Source organism: Tamandua tetradactyla, chromosome 19 (genome assembly GCF_023851605.1).
Source record: "Tamandua tetradactyla isolate mTamTet1 chromosome 19, mTamTet1.pri, whole genome shotgun sequence".
Lineage (NCBI taxonomy): Eukaryota > Metazoa > Chordata > Mammalia > Pilosa > Myrmecophagidae > Tamandua > Tamandua tetradactyla.
In genome coordinates, this window is record NC_135345.1 from 1,867,561 (window position 1) to 1,890,717 (window position 23,157).

Here is a 23,157-nt window from a genome sequence, read left to right on the forward strand (position 1 = left end):
TCAGCTGGTCCTCATACAAAATTATCTTAACATCATTCTAAAGTCAAAAGAGCACAAATTTCTGATTTTTCAAAATATTTTTATTAAGGTACTTTAAACATATAACTACTAAACATTAAATAGACTTGCGATTTTCTATTCTGTTTAGAATTTCTTAATGAAGAAAAGAAAACCCAGAGATTGACAAGTAAGAGCAACCTAGGAACTCGCTCAGCCTCATTGATTAGAAAAATGAGCATTCATTCTATGGTTTCCCCACCGGGTCCATTTTAAAGAGACAGTTGGAAACAAAGTTGCTCCTAATTACCTTCCAGAGCAAGTGGAAGTCTGACTATGTGTATTTTTAAAAGGACTGCTCTTCAGGCTCAACTGTCTATCAAGTCCTCCTGGGCAGCAGAGCCACAGGCCAACGAGACAACCCAGCAAGGGGCACTGATATTTACCGGAAGCCTCAAGAGAAAGCAGGTCTGCTCAGCTTTGAACTTTCTCTTTTTGAGAAACTAAATCCTCAGCATTATAGTGTAATAGCTTAAAACAGAGAGGAGTTTTAGTATGTTTTATAAACATTTCTGATGGTTTTCAGACTTTAACAAAACCCACTGCTATTGTGTGTTTGTTTTTTCTTTATTAGGAAGGTGGTGGGGGAACGATTGGTAGGAGTGGAGCTACTTTCTTTGTATAATTATCATCTATTTTAACTTGTAAACTGCTAAAAGGGAGGTACCATATCTTTTTAATGTGTTTTTTGCCTCAAGGTATTTTTAAATAGCAATCATGCAGATACAGAAGAGAACTTCAGTAAAGTGAAGAAGTTAGTTAATACAGAAACACTATTATAAACACTTCTAGGGTTTTAGAAAAAAAGTTATGCAAAATTTTAGTAAAGTAGGAAAAAAATATAAGTTACCTTTAAAGTTTCGAGGCTTAGTGATTTGAATTGGGTGTTTAGAGATACCCTGGATGTTCTGTCAATAGTAAAAGAGTGGCTTTAGTCAAAATACACAGTTAAATTAATTTGTACCATTTAAAGTTATTTGAAGTGTCACATTTTAGTATACATTGACTGAACAAGTAATCCCAATGATTAATGTATAAACATATTGATGTTTAGCACGACTGTCTGATTTTGAAATATCACATTGATGGAAATACCGCCGAGTATAAGCAGCAACTCGGAGAACAACACTTTCTTCCTCCAGGTTGTCTGACCATGCAGTAGCCACATGCAGACAGCGTTTCTTTTAGTGGTAGCTTAAATTATGAACTCAGTTCATTTCTTAAAAACTTTATAAAATATGCTAAAGGTAGATTTCTATGAAATTTATATATTGTATTTTCACTTAAAAAATGTATTTTAGAGAGGACTGCGGGGAAGAGATGGTGGGACAGGAAGCTCCAGGAATCACTCCCTCCATCAAAACAACTAAACAACTATGAACTGGCAGGAACTGTCTGAATCAGCTATTTTGGAACTCTGGAGTCCAGCTGAAAACTGTGCAGTGTCCAGGGAAGAGCCAGAGGAAGAGGCTGGTAAATTGTAAATACTGGTGAGTCCCCTTCCCTTGGGGCAGTGACTCTGACCCCCTTCCCCAGCCTTAGGCTGGCAGCACTGGGGAATGCGGCCAGGCACCTGGGGCAGCTTGCTGGGTGGGCTGTAAGAACCGAGGCCTTCGAACTCCTGGTGTATATGGTCTGATTACTAACCATGGCTGTTAATCAGTTACTCCAGGTGGCTGGGGGCCTGCTCTGAGGGCAGCCACTGTTCCAACCTTCCTCAGGCAAAAGCAGGAGAGGAGTGTTGAAGAGGCAGGACCTATTGTTTTTCTTTCCATTCTCCCTTTGGGAGCAAAAATAGTTAGGAAAAATCACAAATTGATGGCTCCGGACCACAAAAGAACAGTAACAACAAAGCCTAACAACCCCGGAGTGGGAGAAGGAGATTGCCAGTGTCATAACAGATACTTACAATGTCCAGTTCTCAACAAAGATTCATAGAACACATGAAGAAACAGAAAAGAATGGCCCATTCACAGGAAGAAAAAAAAAGATTTTGCCAGAAACCATCCCTAAGGAAACACATACATTTTATTTATTGTCAAAGACTTTAAATCAACCGTCTTGAATATGTTCTCTGAGCTAAAGAAATCCATAGACAAAGAACTATAGGAAATTAGGAAAACATTGTCTAAACAAAATACAAGATATGACAGCTATAAAAGAAACCAAACAGAAGTTTTGGAGCTGCAAAGTACAGAAATTAAAATAACAACCACACACACAAAAAATCAGACAGATTCAATGGCAGTTTTGAACAGGCAGAAGAAAAGATCAGTAGAATAAGAAAATAAGTGTCTGAAAATAAGACAAGTGAAATTATCCAGTATGAGGAGGAGAAAGAAAAAAAAATAATGAAGAAAAATGAACAGAGGCTGAAGAACCTATGGGACACCATCAAGCACACCAACATGCGCACTGCTGGAGTTCTAGAAAGATGAGAGAGAAATGAGCAGAAGAAGTATTTGAGGAAATAATGGCTGCAAACTTCCCAAATCTGATGAAAAATACGTATATATACACCTCAGAAGCTAAACAAACTCCAAGAAGGAAAGACTTTAAGATAACTACACCAAGACACATTAGAGCAAAATTGCCATCAAAAGCAAAGAGAGGCATTTGAAAGCAGCAAGAGAGAACTGACTTGTCACATACAAGGGATCCCCAATAAGATTAACAGTGCATTTCTCATTAGGTACCATTAGACAAGAAGAAACTGGGAGGGCATATTTAAAATCCTAAAAGAAAAGAAAAAAAACTATCAACCAAGAACTCTATATTTGGCAAAATTATCTTTCAAAAATGAAGGAGAGGGTGCACGGGTGGTTCCATGGTAGAAGGCTCGCCTTCCATGCGGGAGACCAGCATTCAATTCCTGGACTATGCACCGCACACCCCCCCCCCCAAAAAAAAAATGAAGGAGAGATTATGGCATTTACAGATAACCCAAAGCTTAAAGAGTTCATTACCAAAAAACCTGCCCTAAAGGATGCTGAAGGGAGTCCTTCAGGCTGAAATACGAGAACCCTAGAGAATAACTCAAAGCAAAAAAGGGAAATAAAGAAGACTACTGATAAAGGCAATTACATAGATAAATTTAAAATCCTGTGTTATTGTGCTTCTGGTTTATACCTGCTCCCCACCCCCACATGTGACATAACAGGCATCAAGTAAAAAACATCTTAAATCTATGTTAATGGGTATAAAATGTATAAAGATATCATGAGTCAATAACGATATAAAGGGGGAGAGAAGAGATACATAGGAGCAGAGAGCTTGTACACTACTGAAATTAGGTCGGCACTAGTGAAACTAGGCTGGTATGAATTTAAGATGTTAACTGTAATTTCAAAGGTAACCACTACCAAAATCACAAAAAATATATAGAAAAAAAGAGAGAAGAAGGGAAGCAAGTTGGTACATTACAAAAAAAACCCCAACTAAATGCAAAAAGAAAAGCAGTAATGGAATAATTGAGGAACAAAAACCATACAAGAGATACAGAAAACGAATAGCTAAATGGCAGTAATAAATTGTTCCTTTTCAGTTATTACTCCTTAAATGTCAATGGGTAAAACTCAGCTAGTAAAAAGCACAGACTGTTAAATTGGTTGAAGAAGCATTATCCACATATATACTGCCTACAAGGGACTTGTTTAGGTACAGAGACACAAAAAGGTTGAAAGTAAAAAGTTGGAAAAAGATAGTCAAAAGAACTGGAATATTATTGGTTGGACAAATTAGACATTAAGTAAAAAAGATTAAGAGACAAAGATGAATATTATATATTGATAAAAGTTTCAATCCAACTACAAGACACAATGATTATAAACATATATGCACATTAAAAAACAGCCTCAAATTTTATGAAGAAAAAATTGACAGAATTGAAGGGAGAAATAGATAGTTCAACAATAATAGTTTTCAATAGTTGATAGAACATCTAAGCAGAATTACTAAGTATGCTGGGTTGAATCTGTGGTGGAACCCAGAAAAGCCATATCCTTTAATCCTCATTCAATAATGTTGGGTGAGAGCTTTTAGATTGTTCCCATGGAGATGTGACCCACCGAACTGCAGGCAATACCTGTTGATTAGATGGTTTCCATGGAGATGTGTCTCTACCCATTCAAGGTGGGGTTGCTTACTGGAGCCCTTTCAGAGGGAACCATTTTTGAAAAAGCTTCAGGGCCACAAGAGCCCATGCAGCCAGAGACCTTTGGAGATGAAGAAGGAAAATACCCCTGGAGGAGTTTTATGAAACAAGAAGCCTGGAGAAAGATAACGCCATGTTCGCCATGTGCCAGCTGAGAATAAACCCTAAACATCATCAGCCTTCTTGAACCAAGGTATCTTTCCCTGGATGCCTTAGATTGGACATTTCTATAGACTTGCTTTAATGTGGACATTTTCACAGCCTTAGAACTGTAAACCTGCAACTTAATATATTAATTCCAGTTTTTAAAAGGTGTTCTGTTTCTGGTATATCGCATTCTGGCAGCTTTCAAACTAGAACACTAAGGAAATAGAGGGCCTGAACAACACTATGAGTCAACTAGACCTAAGGACATATATAGAACATGCCACACAACAATAGCAGAATACACATTCTTCTCAAGTGTACATGAAACATGTTACAGGTTTGACCACATATTAGGTGACAAAATCTTAATAAACTTAAAAATATTGAAATCATACTAAACATCTTCTCAGACTACAGTGGAATAAAGCTAGAAATCAAGACAGAAGGAAAACTGGAAAATTTACAAATATGTGGAAATAAATTGACATACTATTAAACAACCAAAGTAAAATCACAGAGAAATTAGGAAATACCTTGAGATGAATGAAAATGAAAACAAAATATACCAAAATTTACGGGATATAATGAGGGCAGTGCTGAGAGGGAAAGCTATAGCTCTAAATACTGACATTAAAAAAGAATAATGATCACAAATCAATAACCTACCTTCATACTTAAAGAAACTAAAACAAGAAGAGCAACTAAATCTAAAGTCAATGGAAGGGAGGAAATAGTAAAGAGTAGAGAAGAGAAAAATGAAATCGAGAATATAAAAACAACAGAAAGAATCAACAAGAGCAACAGTTTGGTTTTTTGAAAAGATCAATACAATTGACAGGGCTTTGGCACACTGACAAAGAAAGATAAAGGACACAAATAACTAAAATAAGGAATGGAAGTGCAGACATTAATACCAAACTTTCAGAAACAAGGTATTATATAACAATTATAGGCCAACAAAATAAAAAAACTAAATGAAATGGAAAAATTCCTAGAAACATACAAATTACCTAATCTGATGCAAGAAGAAAGAAAATCTCAAAAGACCTGTTACAAGTAAAGCAACTGAGTCAGCAATTAAAAACCTCCCCAAAAAGAAAAGTTCAGGACTAAATGAATGGTTTCATTGCTGACTTCCACCAAATACTTAAAAAATATTTAACACCAATCCTTCTCAAACTCTTCCAAAAATAGAAGAGAAGGGATTACTTCCTATTCATTCTATGAGCCAGTATTACCCTGATACCAAAGCCAGAAAAAAGAAAGCACAAGGAAAGAAAATTACAGATCATTATCTATTATGAAAATAGATGCAAAAATCCTCAACAAAAAGCTGGCTAACCAGATCCAACAGCACATCACAAGCATTATGTACCATGACCAAAGATTTATTCCAGGAATTTATTTATGTATTCCAGGAATACAATGATGGGTCAACATAAGTCAATCAAGCAATGTGGGCGCCACAACAACAGAATGAAGTAAAAACACAACAACAACATGATCTTTTTAGTTGACACAGAAAAGCATTTAAAAAATCCAACATCCTGCTATGATATAAATGCTCAGAACACTAGGAATAGAAGGGAAAAAGCTACAGCAAAATTATACTCAGTTGTGAAAGACTGTGATTTCCCCCTCAAGATCAGGAACAAGACAAGGATAGCTGCTGTTACCACTGTTACTCAATATTATACCAGCAGGTCTAGCCAGCTCAATCAGGGAAAAGAAAGAAAAGGCATCATATTGGAAATGAAGAAATCGTTTTATCCCTATTTGCAGATGACATGAGCCTATATAGAAAATTTCAAAGCTACTAGATCTAAAAAATGAATTCAGCAAAGCTGCAGGATACTAGATAAACATGCAGACATCAGGTGAGGTTCTAGACCACATTAATGAACAATCAAAAAAGGAAATTAAGAAAACAACCCCATTTACCATAGTATCTAAAAGAATAAAATACCTAGGAATAAATTTAACCAAGGAGCTGAAAGACCCACCCAATGAAAATTACAAATAATTATTGAAAGAAATTAAAGAAGACATAAATAAATGGAAATGTATCCTGTGTTCATGAATTGGAAAACTTAAAATTGTTAAGATGTCAATACTGCCTTATACAATCTACAAATTCAGTGCAGCCACTATAAAAATTCCAGCAGGTTTCTTTTGCAGAAATAAAAAAGCTGATTCTCAAATTTATATGGAATTTCAAGGAGCCCCTCATACCCAAAACAATCTTGAAGATGAAGAATAAAGTTAGAGAACTGACAGTTATTGATTTCCAAAATTGCCCAAAGCTACAGTAATTAAAACAGTGTGGTCCTGACAAAAGGATAGACTTATAGGCAAATGGAACAGAATCCCGACTCAGGAGATTATCCCACACTTCCATGGCCTGTTGATTTTTGACAAGGGTACATGTCCATTCAATGGAGACAGAAAAGTCTGTTCAACAAATGGACCTGGACAACTAGAAGTCAACGTGCAAAACAATGAATGTGAACCCCTGCCATCACCATACATAAAATTAATTCAAAATGGGACAAACACCTAAATACAAAAGCTAATACTTTAAAACTTTTACAAGAAAACATAGGGAAATATCTTCGGTTCCTTGCAGTAGGCAATGGATTTTTATATTTTATTCCAGAAGTACAAGCAACAAAAGAAAAAATAGATAAAATGGATTTCATCAAAATTAAAATCTTTTGTGCATCAAAGGACATTACCAAGAAAGTAAAGACTGCCTATACACTGCATTTTCAAATGTGAGAAAATGTTTAGAAGTCATATATCTTATAAGGGTTTACTTCCAAAATACCTAAAGAATTCCTACAACTAAAAACAAAAAGACGAACAACCCAATTAAAAATTGGCCAAGGCCTCAGTCTCTCTAAGCCCAACTCTGCCAGTGAAATTACCCTCCCCTTTAAGTGGGACATGACATCCAGGGGTGAAAGTCTCCCTGGAGACATGGGAGAGGACTCCCAGGAATGAATCCAGACCTGGCACTGTGGGATCAACAATTACATTCTGACCAAAAAGGGGAAAAGAAGTCGAATTAGTAAAGTGTCAAGGGCACAAAGAGTTCAAATAGAGTCGAGAGGCTACTCTGGAGGTTGCTCTTACACAAGCCTCAGATATACCTTTTTTTTATTATGTTTTTTATGATCATTCCAGTCTACATATATAATCAATAATTAACAATATCATCATATAGTTGCATATTCATCATCATGATCATTTCTGAGAACATTTGCATCAATTCAGAAAAAGAAATAAAAAGAAAACAGAAAAAAATTTATACATGCCATACCCCTGACCTCTGCCTTTCATTGATCACTAGTATTTCAATCTAAATTTATTTTAACATTTATTACCCCTATTATTTATTTTTATTCCATATGTTCTACTCGTCTGTTGATAAGGTAGATAAAAGGACCATCAGACACAAGGTTTTCACAATCACACATCACATTGTGAAAGCTTGTATCATTATACAATCATCTTCAAGAAACATGGCTACTGAAACACAGCTCTACATTTTCAGGCAGTTCCCTCCAGCCTCTCCATTACATCTTGACTAACAAGGTGTATCTTTTTAATGTGTAAGAATAACCTCCAGGATAACCTCTCGACTCTGTTTGGAATCTCTCAGACTTTGACACTTTATTTTGTCTCATTTCACTCTTCTCCCTTTTGGTTGAGAAGGTTTTCTCAATCCCTTGATGCTGAGTCTCAGCTCATTCTCAGGGTTTTTCTCAATCCCATGATGCTGAGTCTCAGCTCATTCTTCAATTTCTGTCCCACCTTGCCAGGAAGGTTCACACCCCTGGGAGTCATTTTCCACGTAGACGGGGGGGGGGGGGAGGGTGGTGAGTTTGCTCGTTGTGTTGGCTGGAGAGAGAGGCCACATCTGAGCAACAAAAGAGGTTCTCTTGGGGGTGACTCTTAGGTCTCATTTTAAGTAGGCTTGACCTATCCTTTGTGGGGTTAAGTTTCATATGAACAAACCCCAAGATTGGGGGCTCAGCCTATAGCTTTGATTGTCCGCACCGCTTGTGAGAATATCAAGAATTCAACTTGGGGAAGTTGAATTTTCCCCCTTTCTCCCCATTCCCCAAAGGGGACTTTGCAAATACTTTTTTATTCACTGTTCAACTCACTCTGGGATTTATCAGGGCATCACTCTGGACAAACCAACAAAATCTCATGCCCTACTCAAGGTTCCATGTACTTATGGTGTTCAATTAAGCTGTCCACATAAGTTATATTAGGAAATGCACTAGTCAAAATATAAATTTTGTACCAAATAAACATTTTTTGCTTTAGTCTCACAAATAAGTTAAAATTTTAAAATATTAATTACCATCTATTTTCAACACCCTGCAGTAATGACATTCCTTTGTTTTTCCTCAGGCAAAAACATTTTTAAAATATGTACATTTAGTCACTATTATTATATACTCTAGGCATTCCTAGATTATATCAGGTATACCTTTGATACCTATCATAACCAGCCAAACTCCAACCAGGACCATTCCAGCCAATCCTAAAGAACACCTAGGGCAATATATAAGATTCCACAAGAGTTCCATGAAAGCGAGTAACTTTACAGAAACCTACAACCTCCAGATGGGTCTTTGGTCCAGATCAGTCCTGAACACTAGCCCAGCCTCTCCAGAACATCAGATAGTTCCATTTCCCTACCCCATATTAGTGAGAGACCCTTCCAATATAAAACATTTAGAGTTGCCATAGCCCAAATAAGCCCAAAGATAGGTATGGAAAGATCAAAGGTGATGGTGTAATTATACATAGAAGATATGACTTAACAAATGAATATGAATGCTGAATCATTAAATTGATATCTCTTTTAGTCTCTAGTATTTTAGAACAGCTAGAAGTAAAAACATAAAATTGTGAAATTGTAACCCATGTCAAAGTCTGAAATATGTTCTACAACTAATTGTGGAGCTGTGCTTTGAAATTTATAGCTTTTTTGTATATATGTTACTGTTCACAATGAAAGAAGGAAAAAAAAGTCGATTGTGATGATAAAAAAGTATTTAAGCCCTCTAGCTTCCTATATTCTGAAGCAGCTAGAAGGAAAAATCTGAGAGGTTTGTGTGGTAGCCCATGACAAACTCTGGGATCTGTCCTGTAACCACTTGTTGAAGAGTGCTTTGAATACTATTGCTTTTTTATTTCTTTGCCTTGTATACATGTTATACCATACAATACAAAGAATTAAAATAAACAAAACAGTGGCCAAGGATTTGAATAGATATTTCTCCAAAGATGCTATTTAAACGGGCAATAAGTATATCAAAGATGTTCAACCTCATTAACCATTAGAGAAATACAAGTTAAAACTACAATAAGATACCACTTCACACCCACTAGGATGGCTGTTGTTTAAAAAACTGGAAATAACAAGTGTTGGTGAGAATGCCAAGAAATAGGAATCCTTGTATATTGTTGATGGAAATTTAAAATGGTGTAGCTGCAGTGGCAAACAGTTTGGCAGCTCCTCAGAAAGCTAAATGCCCAATTATCTCATGATCCAGAAATTCCACGCCTAGGTTTATACACTAAAGAACTGAAAGCAGTGAGTCGGACAGATATCGGTACAGCGACATTCATTACAGCATTATTCTCAATAGCCAGAAGGTGAAAACAACCCAAGTGCCCATTAACAGACGAATGGATAAACAAAACGTGATCTATCCCTACAATGGAATTTTACTGAGCCATAAAAAGAAATGAAGTGCTGGTACATGCTATAAAGTAGATGAATCTTGAAGACATGTTGAGTGAAATAAGCCAGACACAAATGGATAAATATTGTATGATTCCTCTTATACAAAATACTTAGAATATGCAAAGTCACAGAGACAGAATACGGAATAGTGGTTACCAGCATTGGAAGGGAGAGAGGATAGAAAGTGAGTACTAAGTGAGTCTGAGTTTTGGTTTGGGATGATGAAAATGGTCTGGAAATACATAGTGATAAAAGCTACACAGTTATTGTCAATGTACTTAATGTCAAAGAATTGCCACTTAAAATTATATAAAAAAAGACCAAAAGTATGTGAATATGACATTATTATTCTTTACATTATTATAATTTAATTTTATATTGTGCTTTAGAAAACAATAAAATATAAAAAACAAATATTAAAATGTATTTTAAGATACTAGTCTTATTTTAAGACTCTGGTCTCTTCTCTCACAATCCTTCACCCATGCCTCTGGTGCTCTTGCCACTTGGTACCTTCCTCTATCTTAGTCCCTGTAGCCTGCCTTTTGGCTAGTGGCCTATATGTCTGCATCCCCTATAAACCCTTGGGGACATTTGTTAAGCCTCTTTGCACCTTTCCACCTTGAGGCAAGGTATGCTACGTCGCAGTCCCTCACAGAATGGACTGGTGGCTGACTACCATCCTGTTTACACTATGTAAGACATGAGAGTTTCTGCTACAATATTCTTTGATTCTTGGCAGCCCATTAAACAGTGATTTGCTGTGCTGCCTGGTAACGGAGCTTCATGGTGTTAGCTCGTTTTGACTCCCTGCTTTGACCTGATGAGCGGTGCACAATGTCCAAGTGCTGCATAGGCACAGTGTCATCTCACAGGTGATGTTTGGGCTTTGCCAGCAGCCCTGGGAGGGGTAAGAAAGGCATCATCATCCTTACACTCTTAGATGAGGTCAGTGACACTTGGAGATGCTGAGCCATTGGCTCTCAAGCTTTCTGTACATTAGAATTGCATAGTTCCCTTTAAAAAAAAACAAACAGATATTCTCAGGAGAAGCTCAACAGTAGAACAGAGGTGACAGAAAAAAGAGCCAGTGACTTTGAAGAGAGATCAACAGAAAGTATCCAGTCTGAAGGAAACACAAGAAAAACTTTGAAAAAACAAAAAGAACATAGCCTTACAGATGTGTGGGATAATACAAAAAGGACAATACCAAACTGCATCATTTTAGACCCTGAAGGGGAAAAGAGAGATTTACGCAGAAAAAAAATTTAAGTAAAGACTTACAAGAACTCTCTCAAATATAGTAAAAGACACAATATTTTTCTGCTCAATTTTTTTTTCTCAAAAAGCTGAGCAAACCCCAAGACAATAAATTAAAGTGACAACAGAAACAAGCAGGCCAGGAAACACCATAATCAAACTGCTGAAAACCGAAGATGAAAAAATAGTGAAAGTTGCTAGAGGGCTGTGACCCATTCCACATAGGGGAGCACTGACCTCAACGACTGCTGGCTTCTCATCACACAGAGGAGCCATGCAGACCAGAAGGTGGTGGAACAACTTCCTACTGTCCATCCAAATTCCCTATCCAGCAAATATATCCGCCAGGAATGAAGGGGACTTAGGGACATTCTTGAATGAATAAAAATGAAGAGAGTTTACTGGCAGCAGATCTACACTAAATGAACTACTAAAGGAAGTTCTTCAGGATGAAGGGAAATGTTTCTAGAGGGAACTCCGGGACTTAAGGAGTGAAGACCAACAACAGAAACAGTAAATATCTGGGTAAGTATAATAGGCTGCACAAGTTCTTTAAAATATTTATCATTGTTGAAGGCAACAGTGCCTTCTGGGGTGTTTTCAATGTATGTCAACATAATGTATTATAACAACAATTATAACATGAAGTGGTGAACTACTGTCTGTAGGAATACTATGAAAATAAGGTTCTGCCTGTCTCTCTATCTATTTTTCTATCTATCTTAGACACACTGTAAACAGTTCGGGGAGTGTTATAATTTTTTTTATTAAACTTTTTTTAAATACCAAAAAACACCAAACAAATGCAAACATTCGTAGCTCTTAACCATTCTGTTCTATATTATAATCAGTAATTCATAATATTATCATATAGTTGCATATTCATCATCATGATCATTTCTTGGAACATTTGCATCTATTCAGAAAAAGAAATAAAAAGAAAACAGAAAAAAATTTATACATACCATAGCCCCCACTCCTCCCCCTCACCGATCACCAGCATTTCACTCTAAAATTATTTTAACATTTGTTCCCCCTATTATTCATCTTTATTCCATATGTTTTATCTGTCTGTTGACAAGGTAGATAAAAGGATCATCAGACACAAGGCCTTCACAATCACACAGTCACATTGTGAAAGGTATATCATTATACAATCATCTTCAAGAAACATGGCTACTGGAACACAGCTTTACATTTTCAGGCAGTTTCCTCCAACCTCTTCATTACATCTTGACTAACAAGGTGTGTCTTTTTAATGCGTAAGAATAACCTCCAGGATAACCTCTCGACTCTGTTTGGAATCTCTCAGCCTTTGACACTTTATTTTGTCTCATTTCACTCTTCCCCCTTTTGGTTGAGAAGGTTTTCTCAATCCCTTAATGCTGAGTCTCAGCTCATTCTAGAATTTCTGCCCCACCTTGCCAGAAAGGTCCACACCCCTGGGAGTCATGTTCTACGTAGACAGGGGGAGGGTGGTGAGTTTGCTTGTTGTGTTGGCTGGAGAGAGAGGCCACATCTGAGCAACAAAGGAGGTTCTCTTGGGGGTGACTCTTAGGTCTCATTTTAAGTAGGCTTGACCTATCCTTTGTGGGGTTAAGTTTCATATGAACAAACCCCAAGATTGGGGGCTCAGCCTATAGCTTTGATTGTCCGCACTGCTTGTGAGAATATCAAGAATTCAACTTGGGGAAGTTGAATTTTCCCCCTTTCTCACCATTCCCCAAAGAGGACTTTGCAAATACTTTTTTATTCACTGTTCAACTCACTCTGGGATTTATTGGGGCATCACTCTGGACAAACCAACAAAATCTCATGCCCTATTCAAGGTTTCACGTACTTAATGGTGTTCAATTAAGCTGTCTACATAAGTTATATCAGGAAATGCACTAGTCAAAATATAATTTTTGTACCAAATAAACATTTTTTTTCTTTAGTCTCACACATAAGGTGACATTTTTAAATATTAATTACTGTCTATTTTCAGCAACCTGCAGTAATGACATTCCTTTGCTTTTCCTCATGCAAAGACGTTTTTAAAATTTGTACATTTAGTCACTATCATATACACTCTAGGCATTCCTAGATTATACCATCTCAGTCTTTATTATCTATCTTTCTTTCTAATTTCATTTGTGCCCCTAGCCCTCCTCCCTCTATCATTCTCACATTCAGCTTCATTCAGTGTTTTAACATAATTATATTACAGTTAGGTAGTATTGTGCTCTCCATTGCTGAGTTTTTATATTCAGTCCTGCTGCACAATCTGTATCCTATCAGCTCCAATTACCCAATATCTTACCCTATTTCTACCTCCTGATGGTCTGTGTTGTCAACTGAAATTCTCCAAGTTTATTCACTAATGTCAGTTCATATCAGTGAGGCCATACAGCACTTGTCCTCCTTTTTCTGCCCAATCTCACCTAGCATAATGTCCTTAAGGTCCATCAATGTTGTTACATACTTCATAAATTTACACTCTCTTAGGGCTGCACAATATTCCACCATATGTATATACTACAGTTTGTTCAGCCACTCGTCTATTGATGGATATTTTGACTGTTTCCATCTCTTCGGAATTGTAAATAATGCTGCTATAAACATTAGTGTGCAAATGTCCGTTTGTATCCTTGCCCTCATGTCCTCTGAGTAGATACCTAGCAATGATATTACCAGGTCATATGGCAATTCTACATTTAGCTTTTTGAGGAACCACCAAACTGCCTTCCACAGCGATTGTACCATTTGACATTCCCACCAACAGTGGATAAGTGTGCCTCTTTCTCCACATCCTCTCCAGCATTCGTCATTTTCTGTTTTATTGATAATGGCCATTCTAGTGGGTATGAGATGATATCGCACTGTGGTTTTGATTTGCATTTCTCTAATAGCCAGGAAGCTGAGCATCTCTTCATGTGCCTTTTGGCCATTTGTATTTCCTCTTCTGAGAAGTGTCTGTTCAAGTCTTTTGCCCATTTTGTAATTGGGTTGGCTGTCTTTTTGTGGTTGAGTTGAACAATCTCTTTATAAATTCTGGATACTAGACCTTTATCTGATATGGCGCTTCCAAATATTGTTTCCCATTGTGTTGGCTGTCCTTTTACTTTCTTGATGAAGTTCTTTGATGTGCAAAAATGTTTAATTTTGAGGAGTTCCCATTTCCTTCTTTATTTCTTGAATGCTCTTGCTTTGGGTGTAAGGTCTAGGAAACTGCTTTCTAGTATAAGATTTATAAGATATTTCCCTACATTTTCTTCTAACAGTTTTATGGTCTTATAGCTAATGTATAGCGTCTTTGATCCATTTTGAGTTAGTTTTTGTATAGGGTGTGAGATATGGGTCTTCTTTCATTCTTTTACATATGGATATCCAGTTCCCTAGGCACCATTTATTGAAGAGACTGTTCTGTCCCAGGTGAGTTGGCTTGACTGCCTTATCAAAGATCAATTGTCCATAGATGAGAGGGTCTATATCTGAACACTCTATTCGATTCCATTGGTCAGTATATCTATCTTTATGCCAGTACCATGCTGTTTTGACCACTGTAGCTTCATAATATGCCTTAAAGTCAGGTAGTGTGAGACCTCCGACTTCATTTTTTTTTCTCAGGATACTTTTAGCTATTTGGGGCACCTGCCCTTCAGATTAGCTATTTGGGGCACCTGCCCTTCCAGATAAATTTGGTTATTGGTTTTTCTATTTCTGAAAAGTAAGTTGTTGGGATTTTAATTGGTATTGCATTGAATCTGTAAATCAATTTAGGTAGAATTGACATCTTAACTATATTTAGTCTTCCAATCCATGAACACAGTATGCCCGTCCATTCATTTAGGTCTTTGTGATTTCTTTTAACAATTTCTTGTAGTTTTCTTTGTATAGGCCTTTTGTCTCTTTAGTTAAATTTATTCCTAAATATTTCATTCTTTTGCTTGCAATTGTAAATGGAATTCCTTTCTTGATTTCCCCCTCAGATTGTTCATTACTAGTGTATAGAAACACTACAGATTTTTGAGTGTTGATCTTGTAACCTGCCACTTTGCTGTACTCATTTATTAGCTCTAGTAGTTTTGCTGTGGATTTTTGGGGTTTTCAGCATATAGTATCAATCATATCATCTGTAAACCATGAGAGTTTACTTCTTCCTTTCCAATTTTGATGCCTTATATTTCTTTTTCTTGTCTAATTGCTCAGGCTAGAACTTCCAATACAATGTTGAATAACAGTGGTGATAGTGGACATCCTTGTCTTGTTCCTGATCTTAGTGGGAAAGTTTTCACTTTTTCCCCATTGAGGATGATGTTAGCTGTGGGTTTTTCATATATTCCCTTTATCATTTTGAGGAAGTTCCCTTCTATTCCTATCCTTTGAAGTGTTTTCAACAGGAAAGGATGTTGATTTTTTTTTGACTTTTTTTTTTTTTTTTTAACATGGGCAGGCACCGGGAATCGAACCCAGGTCCTCTGGTATGGCAGGCAAGCATGCTTGCCTGCTGAGCCACCGTGGCCCGCCCAGGATGTTGAATTTTGCCAAATGCCTTTTCTGCATCAATTGAGATGATCATGTGGTTTTTCTGCTTTGATTTGTTGATATGGTGCATTACATTAATTGATTTTCTTATGTTGAACCAACCTTGCATAATTGGGATGAATCCTACTTGGTCATGGTGTGTAATTCTTTTAATGTGTTGCTGGATTCGATCTGCTAGAATTTTGTTGACGATTTTTGCATCTATATTCATTAGAGTGATTGGTCTGTAGTTTTCTTTTTTTGTAGTATCTTTGTTTGCCTTTGGTATGAGAGTGATGTTGGCTTCATAGAATGAGTTAGGTAGCTTTTCCTCCTCTTCAATTTTTTTGAAGAGTTTGAGCAGGATTGGTACTAATTCTTTCTGGAATATTTGGTAGAATTCACATGTGAAGCCATATGGTCCTGGACTTTTCTTTTTGGTGAGCTTCTTCATGACTGATTCAATTTCTTTACTTGTGATTGGTTTGTTGAGGTTGTCTATTTCTTCTCGAGGCAATGTTGGTTGTTCACACCTTTCTAGAAAGTTGTCCATTTCATCTACATTGTCATGTTTATTAGCATAAAGTTGTTCATAGTATTCTCTCATTACTTCCTTTATTTCTGTGGGGTCAGTGGTTATGTCTCCTCTTCCATTTCTGATTTTATTTATTTGCATCCTCTCTTCTTCTTTTTCTCAACCTCACAAAGGGTCCATCAATCTTATTGATTTTCTCATAGAACCAACTTCTGGTTTTGTTGATTTTCTTGATTGTTTTCATGTTCTCAATTTCATTTATTTCTGCTGTAATCTTCATTATTTCTTTCCTTTTTCTTGCTTTGGGGTTAATTTGCTGTTCTTTCTCTACTTCTTCCAAGTGGACAGTTAATTCCTTGATTTTTGCCCTTTATTCTTTTTTGATATAGGCATTTAGGGCAATTAATTTCCTTCTTAGCACTGCCTTTGCTACATCCCATAAATTTTGATATGTTGTGTTTTCATTTTCATTTACCTCGAGATATTTACTGATTTCTCTTGTAATTTCTTCCTTGACCCACTGGTTGTTTAAGAGTGTGTTGTTGAGCCACCACAGATTTGTGAATTTTCTGGCACTCTGCCTATTATTGATTTCCAACTTCATTCCTTTATGATCTGAGAAAGTGTTTTGTACGATTTCAGTATTTTTAAATTTATTGAAACTTGCTTTGTGACCCAGCATATGGTCTATCTTTGAGAATGATCCATGAGTACTTGAGAGAAAGGTGTATCCTGCTGTTGTGGTGTGTAATGTTCTATAAATGTCTGTTAAGTCTAGCTCATTTGTTGTATTATTCAAATTCTCTGTTTCATTATTGACCCTCTGTCTAGACGTTCTGTCCATTGATAAGAGTGTGGAATTGAAGTCTCCAGCTATTATGGTAGATGTGTCTATTTCTCTTTTCAGTGTTTGCCTCACGTATTTTGGAGCTTTCTCGCTCAGTGCATAAATATTTATGATTGTTATGTCTTCGTGTTGAATTGTTCCTTTTATTAATACATAGTGTCCTTCTTTGTCTCTTTTAACTGTTTTACATTTGAAGTCTAATTTGTTGGATATTAGTATAGCTACTCCTGCTCTTTTCTGATTGTTATTTGCATGAAGTATCTTTTCCCAACCTTGCACTTTCAACCTATGTCTATCCTTGGGTCTAAGATGTGTTTCCTGTAGACAGCATATAGATGGGTCCTGTTTTTTAATCCATTCTGCCAGTGTATGTCCTTTGATTGGGGAGTTTAATCCATTAACATTTAGTGTTATTACTGTATGGGCAGTACTTTCTTCTACCATTTTGCCTTTTGGATTTTATATGTCATATCTAATTTTTCTTCTTTTTACCTTTACTAATAGTCTTCCTTTCTGCACTCTTCTCTACAACTCTCTCTTCTCTCTTTTTGTATCTGCCTCTAGTGCTCCCTTTAGTATTTTTTGCAGAATCGGTCTATTGGTCACAAATTCTCTCAGTGATTTTTTTGCATGAAAATGTTTTAATTTCCCCCTCATTTTTGAAGGACAATTTTGCTAGATATAGAATTCTTCATTGGCAGTCTTTCTCTTTTAGTAATTTAAATATATCTGACTTCTCGCCTCCATGGTTTCTGCTGAGAAATCTATACATAGTCTTATTGGGCTTCCCTTGTAGGTGATGGATTGCTTTTTTCTTGCTGCTTTCAAGATTCTCTCTTTCTCTTTGACCTCTGACATTCTGATTATTAAGTGTCTTATAGTACCTCTATATGGATCCATTCTCTTTGGGTTATGCTGTACTTCTTGGATCTGTAATTTTAAGTCTTTCATATGAATTGGGAAATTTTCAGTGATAATTTCCTCCATTAGTTTTTCTCCTCCTTTTCCCTTCTCTTCTCCTTCTGGGACACCCACAACACATATATTCATGTGCTTCATACTGTCATTCAATTCCCTGACTCCCTGCTCATATTTTTCCATTTTTCCCCCTATATTTTCTTTTGCTTGTTGGATTTCAGATGTTCCGTCCTCTAGTTCACTAATCCTATCTTCTGCCCATCGAAATCTAACATTGTATGTTTCCATTGGTTTTTCCATCTCTTTTACTGTTCTTTCATTCCCATAAGCTCTGCGATTTGTTTTTTCAGACTTTCAATGTCTTCTTTTTGCTCATTCCTTGCCTTCTTTATATCCTCCCTCAATTCATTGATTTGGTTTTTGATGAGGTTTTCCATGTCTGTTTGTACATTCTGAATTAATTGTTTCAACTCCTGTATCTCATTTGAATTGTTGGTTTGGTCCTTTGACTGGGCCATAGCTCCATTTTCCTAGTGTGATTTGTTATTTTTTGCTGGCGTCTAGGCATTTAATTACCTTAATTAGTTTATTATGGAGATTGTTTTCACTTCTTTTACTTAGGGTTTTCTTGCTGGATGAATTTGTTGTCTGTCTGTTCTTTGACATTCAGTTCCGCTTTTTCTGTACCATTAGCTTAGGTTTTGTTTGACAGAGGTGAATTTTTCAACTCTTGTTTTCTTGTTTCTTGCCCTGCCTGTATGGTGCATCCCCCCCACCACCTTTAGGAGGGTCTACTTAGGTATTACAGACCCCAGCCAGACTGTCCCAGATCAAACTGCCCTCCTGTCAGGAGGAAAGAGTCACCTGTGTTAGTTTTCCCTGAGGGTGAGACCCAGCAGATTGAAAGACTTTCCTGTGAAGTCTCTGGACTCTGTTTTTCTTATCCTGCCCAGTACATAGTACTTTCTGCCTGCAGGTCCCACAAGCATAAGATGATGCGGTACCTTTAACTTCAGCAGACTCTCCCTGCTGGGGACATGGTGGAGACAGAGGAAAGGTTGTAGGCTGGCTTTAATGGCTTCAAATTACCAAGCACTGGTGTCTGAATTCCTTGAGGGAGGGATTCCACCTGAGTTGGGCCTCACCCCTCCCCTGGGGAAGGCACCGGCTCCAGACAAGCTCTCAAAGAAGCTTGTTTCTGTCTATGCCTGGGGCAGTTGCAGCCTGAGAAGCCCTGCCACTGCATCCAAAGGCAGCCAAGCCTCCATAGAAACACAGCCACAAAAACCTCCAAACCTCCGTTTTTTTTTTTTTGTTTTTCCATCAGCCCTGCCCCCTTAGCGCCGGGGCAAAAATCAGCGACTTTCACTTTGACCAAGTTCACCTGATCTGGGGCCTATTTTCAGCAGTCAGAATTTGTGAATTAATTCCATACTTGATGCTTAGTTGTGCTCAGCCCCTGCTGCTGGTCAAGTCCCTTTTCTTTCCCCTCTGGGAAGTGGCCTATGGGGGAGCGGCGCCGGCCACCATGGCTTGGGGAACTCACGGTTCTTGGGGGGCTTGGAGCTGGTCCAGCTGGTCCAGACTGGGGTACGCTGTGTGTCCAGTCACTGATGTGGCCCCAGAAGCTGTTCTGTACTGTTCTTGGTTATTTAGTAGGTGTTCTGGAGGATGAGCTAAATCCCACACTTTGCTAAGCCACCATTTTGGCTCCTCTGATGAGAAATTGTTGATCTTATTGGGGTTCCTCTGGAGGACTAGGTCCTTACAGCCCTCTCAGGCACCAGCGAGCTACCCAGGAGCCTGGGTTGCAGTCCCCACTGCCATCTGCCTTGAGCCTGGGGCTGGGAGGTTGTGGCCACTGCTCGGTGGGTGAAATTCACCAATATTTACTGCAGTTTACAGTCTCTTCCTCTAGCTTTTCAATGCTGCACAGTGTTTCAGGAGACTCTCCAGGAAGTGTTATAGTTTTTGCTTTCACCCATGATAGATATTTTAAAGAAACTGAACAAACTCATCTATTATATTTATCACTTATAATAGCACCAAAACGAAAAACCCTTTAGAAATACATAGGTATATAGCTGTATATGCTGAAAACAAAAAATTCCTGATTAAAGAAATCAAAGAAACTCCAAATACTCTGTTCATGGATTGGAACACAGACTCAATGTTGCTAAGATGTGAATACCCCTCAAATTTATAGACCCAAATTGATCTATAAATGCAATCCAATCATAATGAAGATCCCAGCAGGATTTTTTAATAACTATTTTCAAGCTGATTCCAAAATTTATGGATCATAAACCTAAATTAAAAAAAAGTAAAACTTTAGAGGAAAGCTTAAGAGAGAATCTCTATGATTTTGGGTTAGACAAAGAGTTTTTAGATATACACCAAAAGCATGATGTATAAAAGTAAAAAATTGAAAAATTGAACTCCATCAACTTTAAAAAACATATGGTTATTGAAATAAGACTTAGACTGGGAGAAATTATTTTCAAATCACACCATACTCAGAATATTTGGAGAATTCTGAAAAACTCAACAATGATAGGTATTCCTAGAATGGGCACAGTGAGGAGTTTGCCAGTTTCTTGTGATGCCAGGGTTATGTTGACACTAAAGCCACACAAAGACATCAGAAAAAAAGTACAGACCAACATCTCTTATAAAAATAGACCCAAAAATCCTCAAGAAAATATTAGAAAAACTAAATCTGGCAACAACAACAAAAAATTCCTGACCAAGTGAATTTCTCTCAGGAAGAAGGCAAGGTTAGTTTAAAATCCAAAAATCATTAGTAGAATTAAAGACAAAATCACATAATTGCTACAATAGATACAAAAAAAAGCATTTGACAAAATCCAATACTTATTCATGTGAAAATATCTCAAATAGTTAGGAAAAGAAGAGAATTTCCTCAACATGATAAACAGAATCTAAAAACTTACTTTGAGTCATTTCAGTGTCTACAGCTGTAGAGAATAAGCATGTGTTTCCTATCCAATAGCATTTTAAGACAGGATCAAATCATAATGCAGCGAATGCATGTGGCTAAAAGGTCTTGATGAGCACTGTGAGATATCAGGGCAAACTGGCAAACAATTCCTAAAACCATTTCCCAAGGTATGGAAGACATCAGTTTTAATGAAAGTGGTTTTACCACAGGAAAGGGGGATATAAAAGTTTCCTATTTGTGTAGGAAAGCAGTAAGTTTAAATAGATCACTTTTTTATTAATATGAAGGAAACCTTTTAATAATTAAATGTCAATTTTTATATTTTACAAGACAACAAATAGGATAACAGAAACCTCACCAAATATCCAATTTAGATAGCATACTTAGTTAAATATGTTTTATAATTTGAACACTTTAAGAAAAGCTAAAGACAAATATTTTGTCTTTTGACCAAATGGAAAGACATGATCTTAAGAAGGGACTTTTTTTAAAAAAACAAAAACAGGACAAGACTTTTTTTTTCCCCATAATTTTTTTTCCCCATAATTGCTGGCAGGTATCAACCCAACTCCCATGCATTCCCAGTAATCTCAAATGGTGTCTTCTTTTCTATTTTCCTGCAGTGACTGTTCTGTCCATGGTGACATGCAAAGCAGGAGGGCTTTCACACTGGACAAAAGCAGCCAAGCCTCAGCCGCTGTGCCTGCTGCCAAGTCACAGGGAAAGCAGGGTGGGGGCAACAGTGCACCCCAGCCCAAGACAGATGGGACAGAAATGTGGCTCACTCTGATTTGAGACCAGAAGAATAATTGCTGAACAAGAAACATTAAAACATTCTCTACCACAACTTCTCTTATGAAGTGTCCCAAAATATCTAAAGATAAGAGTTATGATTAAAATAAAATAAATCAGCTGTTAAAAACAGAACCAGGATTTTCTTTTGGTGAGAAGGACCAAATGCATCCATAAAGTTTATTGTCATGCTAGGCACTTTTTAATAAAAACTAAGTTTTTTATTTTAGAATAGTTTTAAGGTAAAGTTGCAAAGACAGTAAGTAGAGTTCCCCTGCACTGTCCACCTGGTTTTCTTCTTGTTCCATCTTCCTTTGCTGAACCACATTTGTCACAACCAAGAAACAGCAATGATACATTGCTATTAACTGAACCTTGCGCTTTATTTGGATTTCACCAGCTTTCCCCTAATGTCCTTTATTTATCCCAGAACCCCGCTCAGGACATCAGATGGCATTAACTTGTCACATTTTCTTAGCTTCTCTTGACTGTGACGGTTTCTCATAACGTTTATTGCTTTTCATGGTCTTAACTGTTTTGAGGGGTAATGATCGGGAAGAGTGGTTGGATTAGGATTGTGGTTTTTGGGGATAAAGACCCCAGAGGTGAATGCCCTTCTCCTCACTTCCCGACAAGTGGCTGGGTCATCAACAGGACTGGCAACCATTGGTGCTGACCTTGACCACCTGGCTTTGCCAGCTTTCTTCATTGTAAATTATGTTTTTATTGCCCCCTTTTCTATACTCTACATCACTAAGTGTGGCCCATAGTTAAAGGCTAAGAAGTTAACACACCAAGCATTCTCCTAAGTGCAATGAGAGAGACCAAGCGAGAGTAGCATTGTGAGACAGTTTACTAGCTGGTGGAGAGTGGGTCCAACAGCTAATCAAATATTCAGGCAGCAGCTGTTAGAGCAGGGGCACAGATGTACTCAGTGGCATTGAGGACTAATTATACAGATGGCAGCTGCAGGTTCAGTGAGGCTGCAGTGTTAGAAAGTGAATTTAGGCTAACAAGAGGCAAAGTTGGGTGCCCAAGACTTGCAAATTCCCTTCTAGATACTCTTTCAACTACACTGTGATGGAAAATGCTGGAGAAAGCAACCTGCTGGGCGTTAAGACAAGGAGTTTGGCCTGCAACATTTCTTAAATTTGTTTGCTGATGAAATCCTTTTCACAGAATGCCTTTTAACACCTCACAGAACATGCAT

At 37.3% G+C, this 23,157-nt stretch overlaps 1 protein-coding gene and 1 long non-coding RNA gene across 3 annotated transcripts in view; one reads left to right on the forward strand and one right to left on the reverse strand.

Moving 5' to 3' along the window:
• The window catches only part of POLN (DNA polymerase nu), a 300,052-nt gene that overhangs the window by 95,283 nt on the left and 181,612 nt on the right, over positions 1-23,157 (reverse strand). For both annotated transcript variants that reach the window (XM_077136233.1, XM_077136234.1), the window contains one exon: positions 908-965. In XM_077136233.1, coding sequence (XP_076992348.1) covers positions 908-965 — 58 coding nt within the window. The remainder of the gene's footprint in view (positions 1-907; positions 966-23,157) is intronic.
• Positions 354-21,989, forward strand: LOC143662954 (uncharacterized). Its single transcript, XR_013165681.1, has 3 exons — positions 354-465; positions 1,359-1,547; positions 21,779-21,989. It is a non-coding gene; the product is annotated as an uncharacterized LOC143662954 (long non-coding RNA).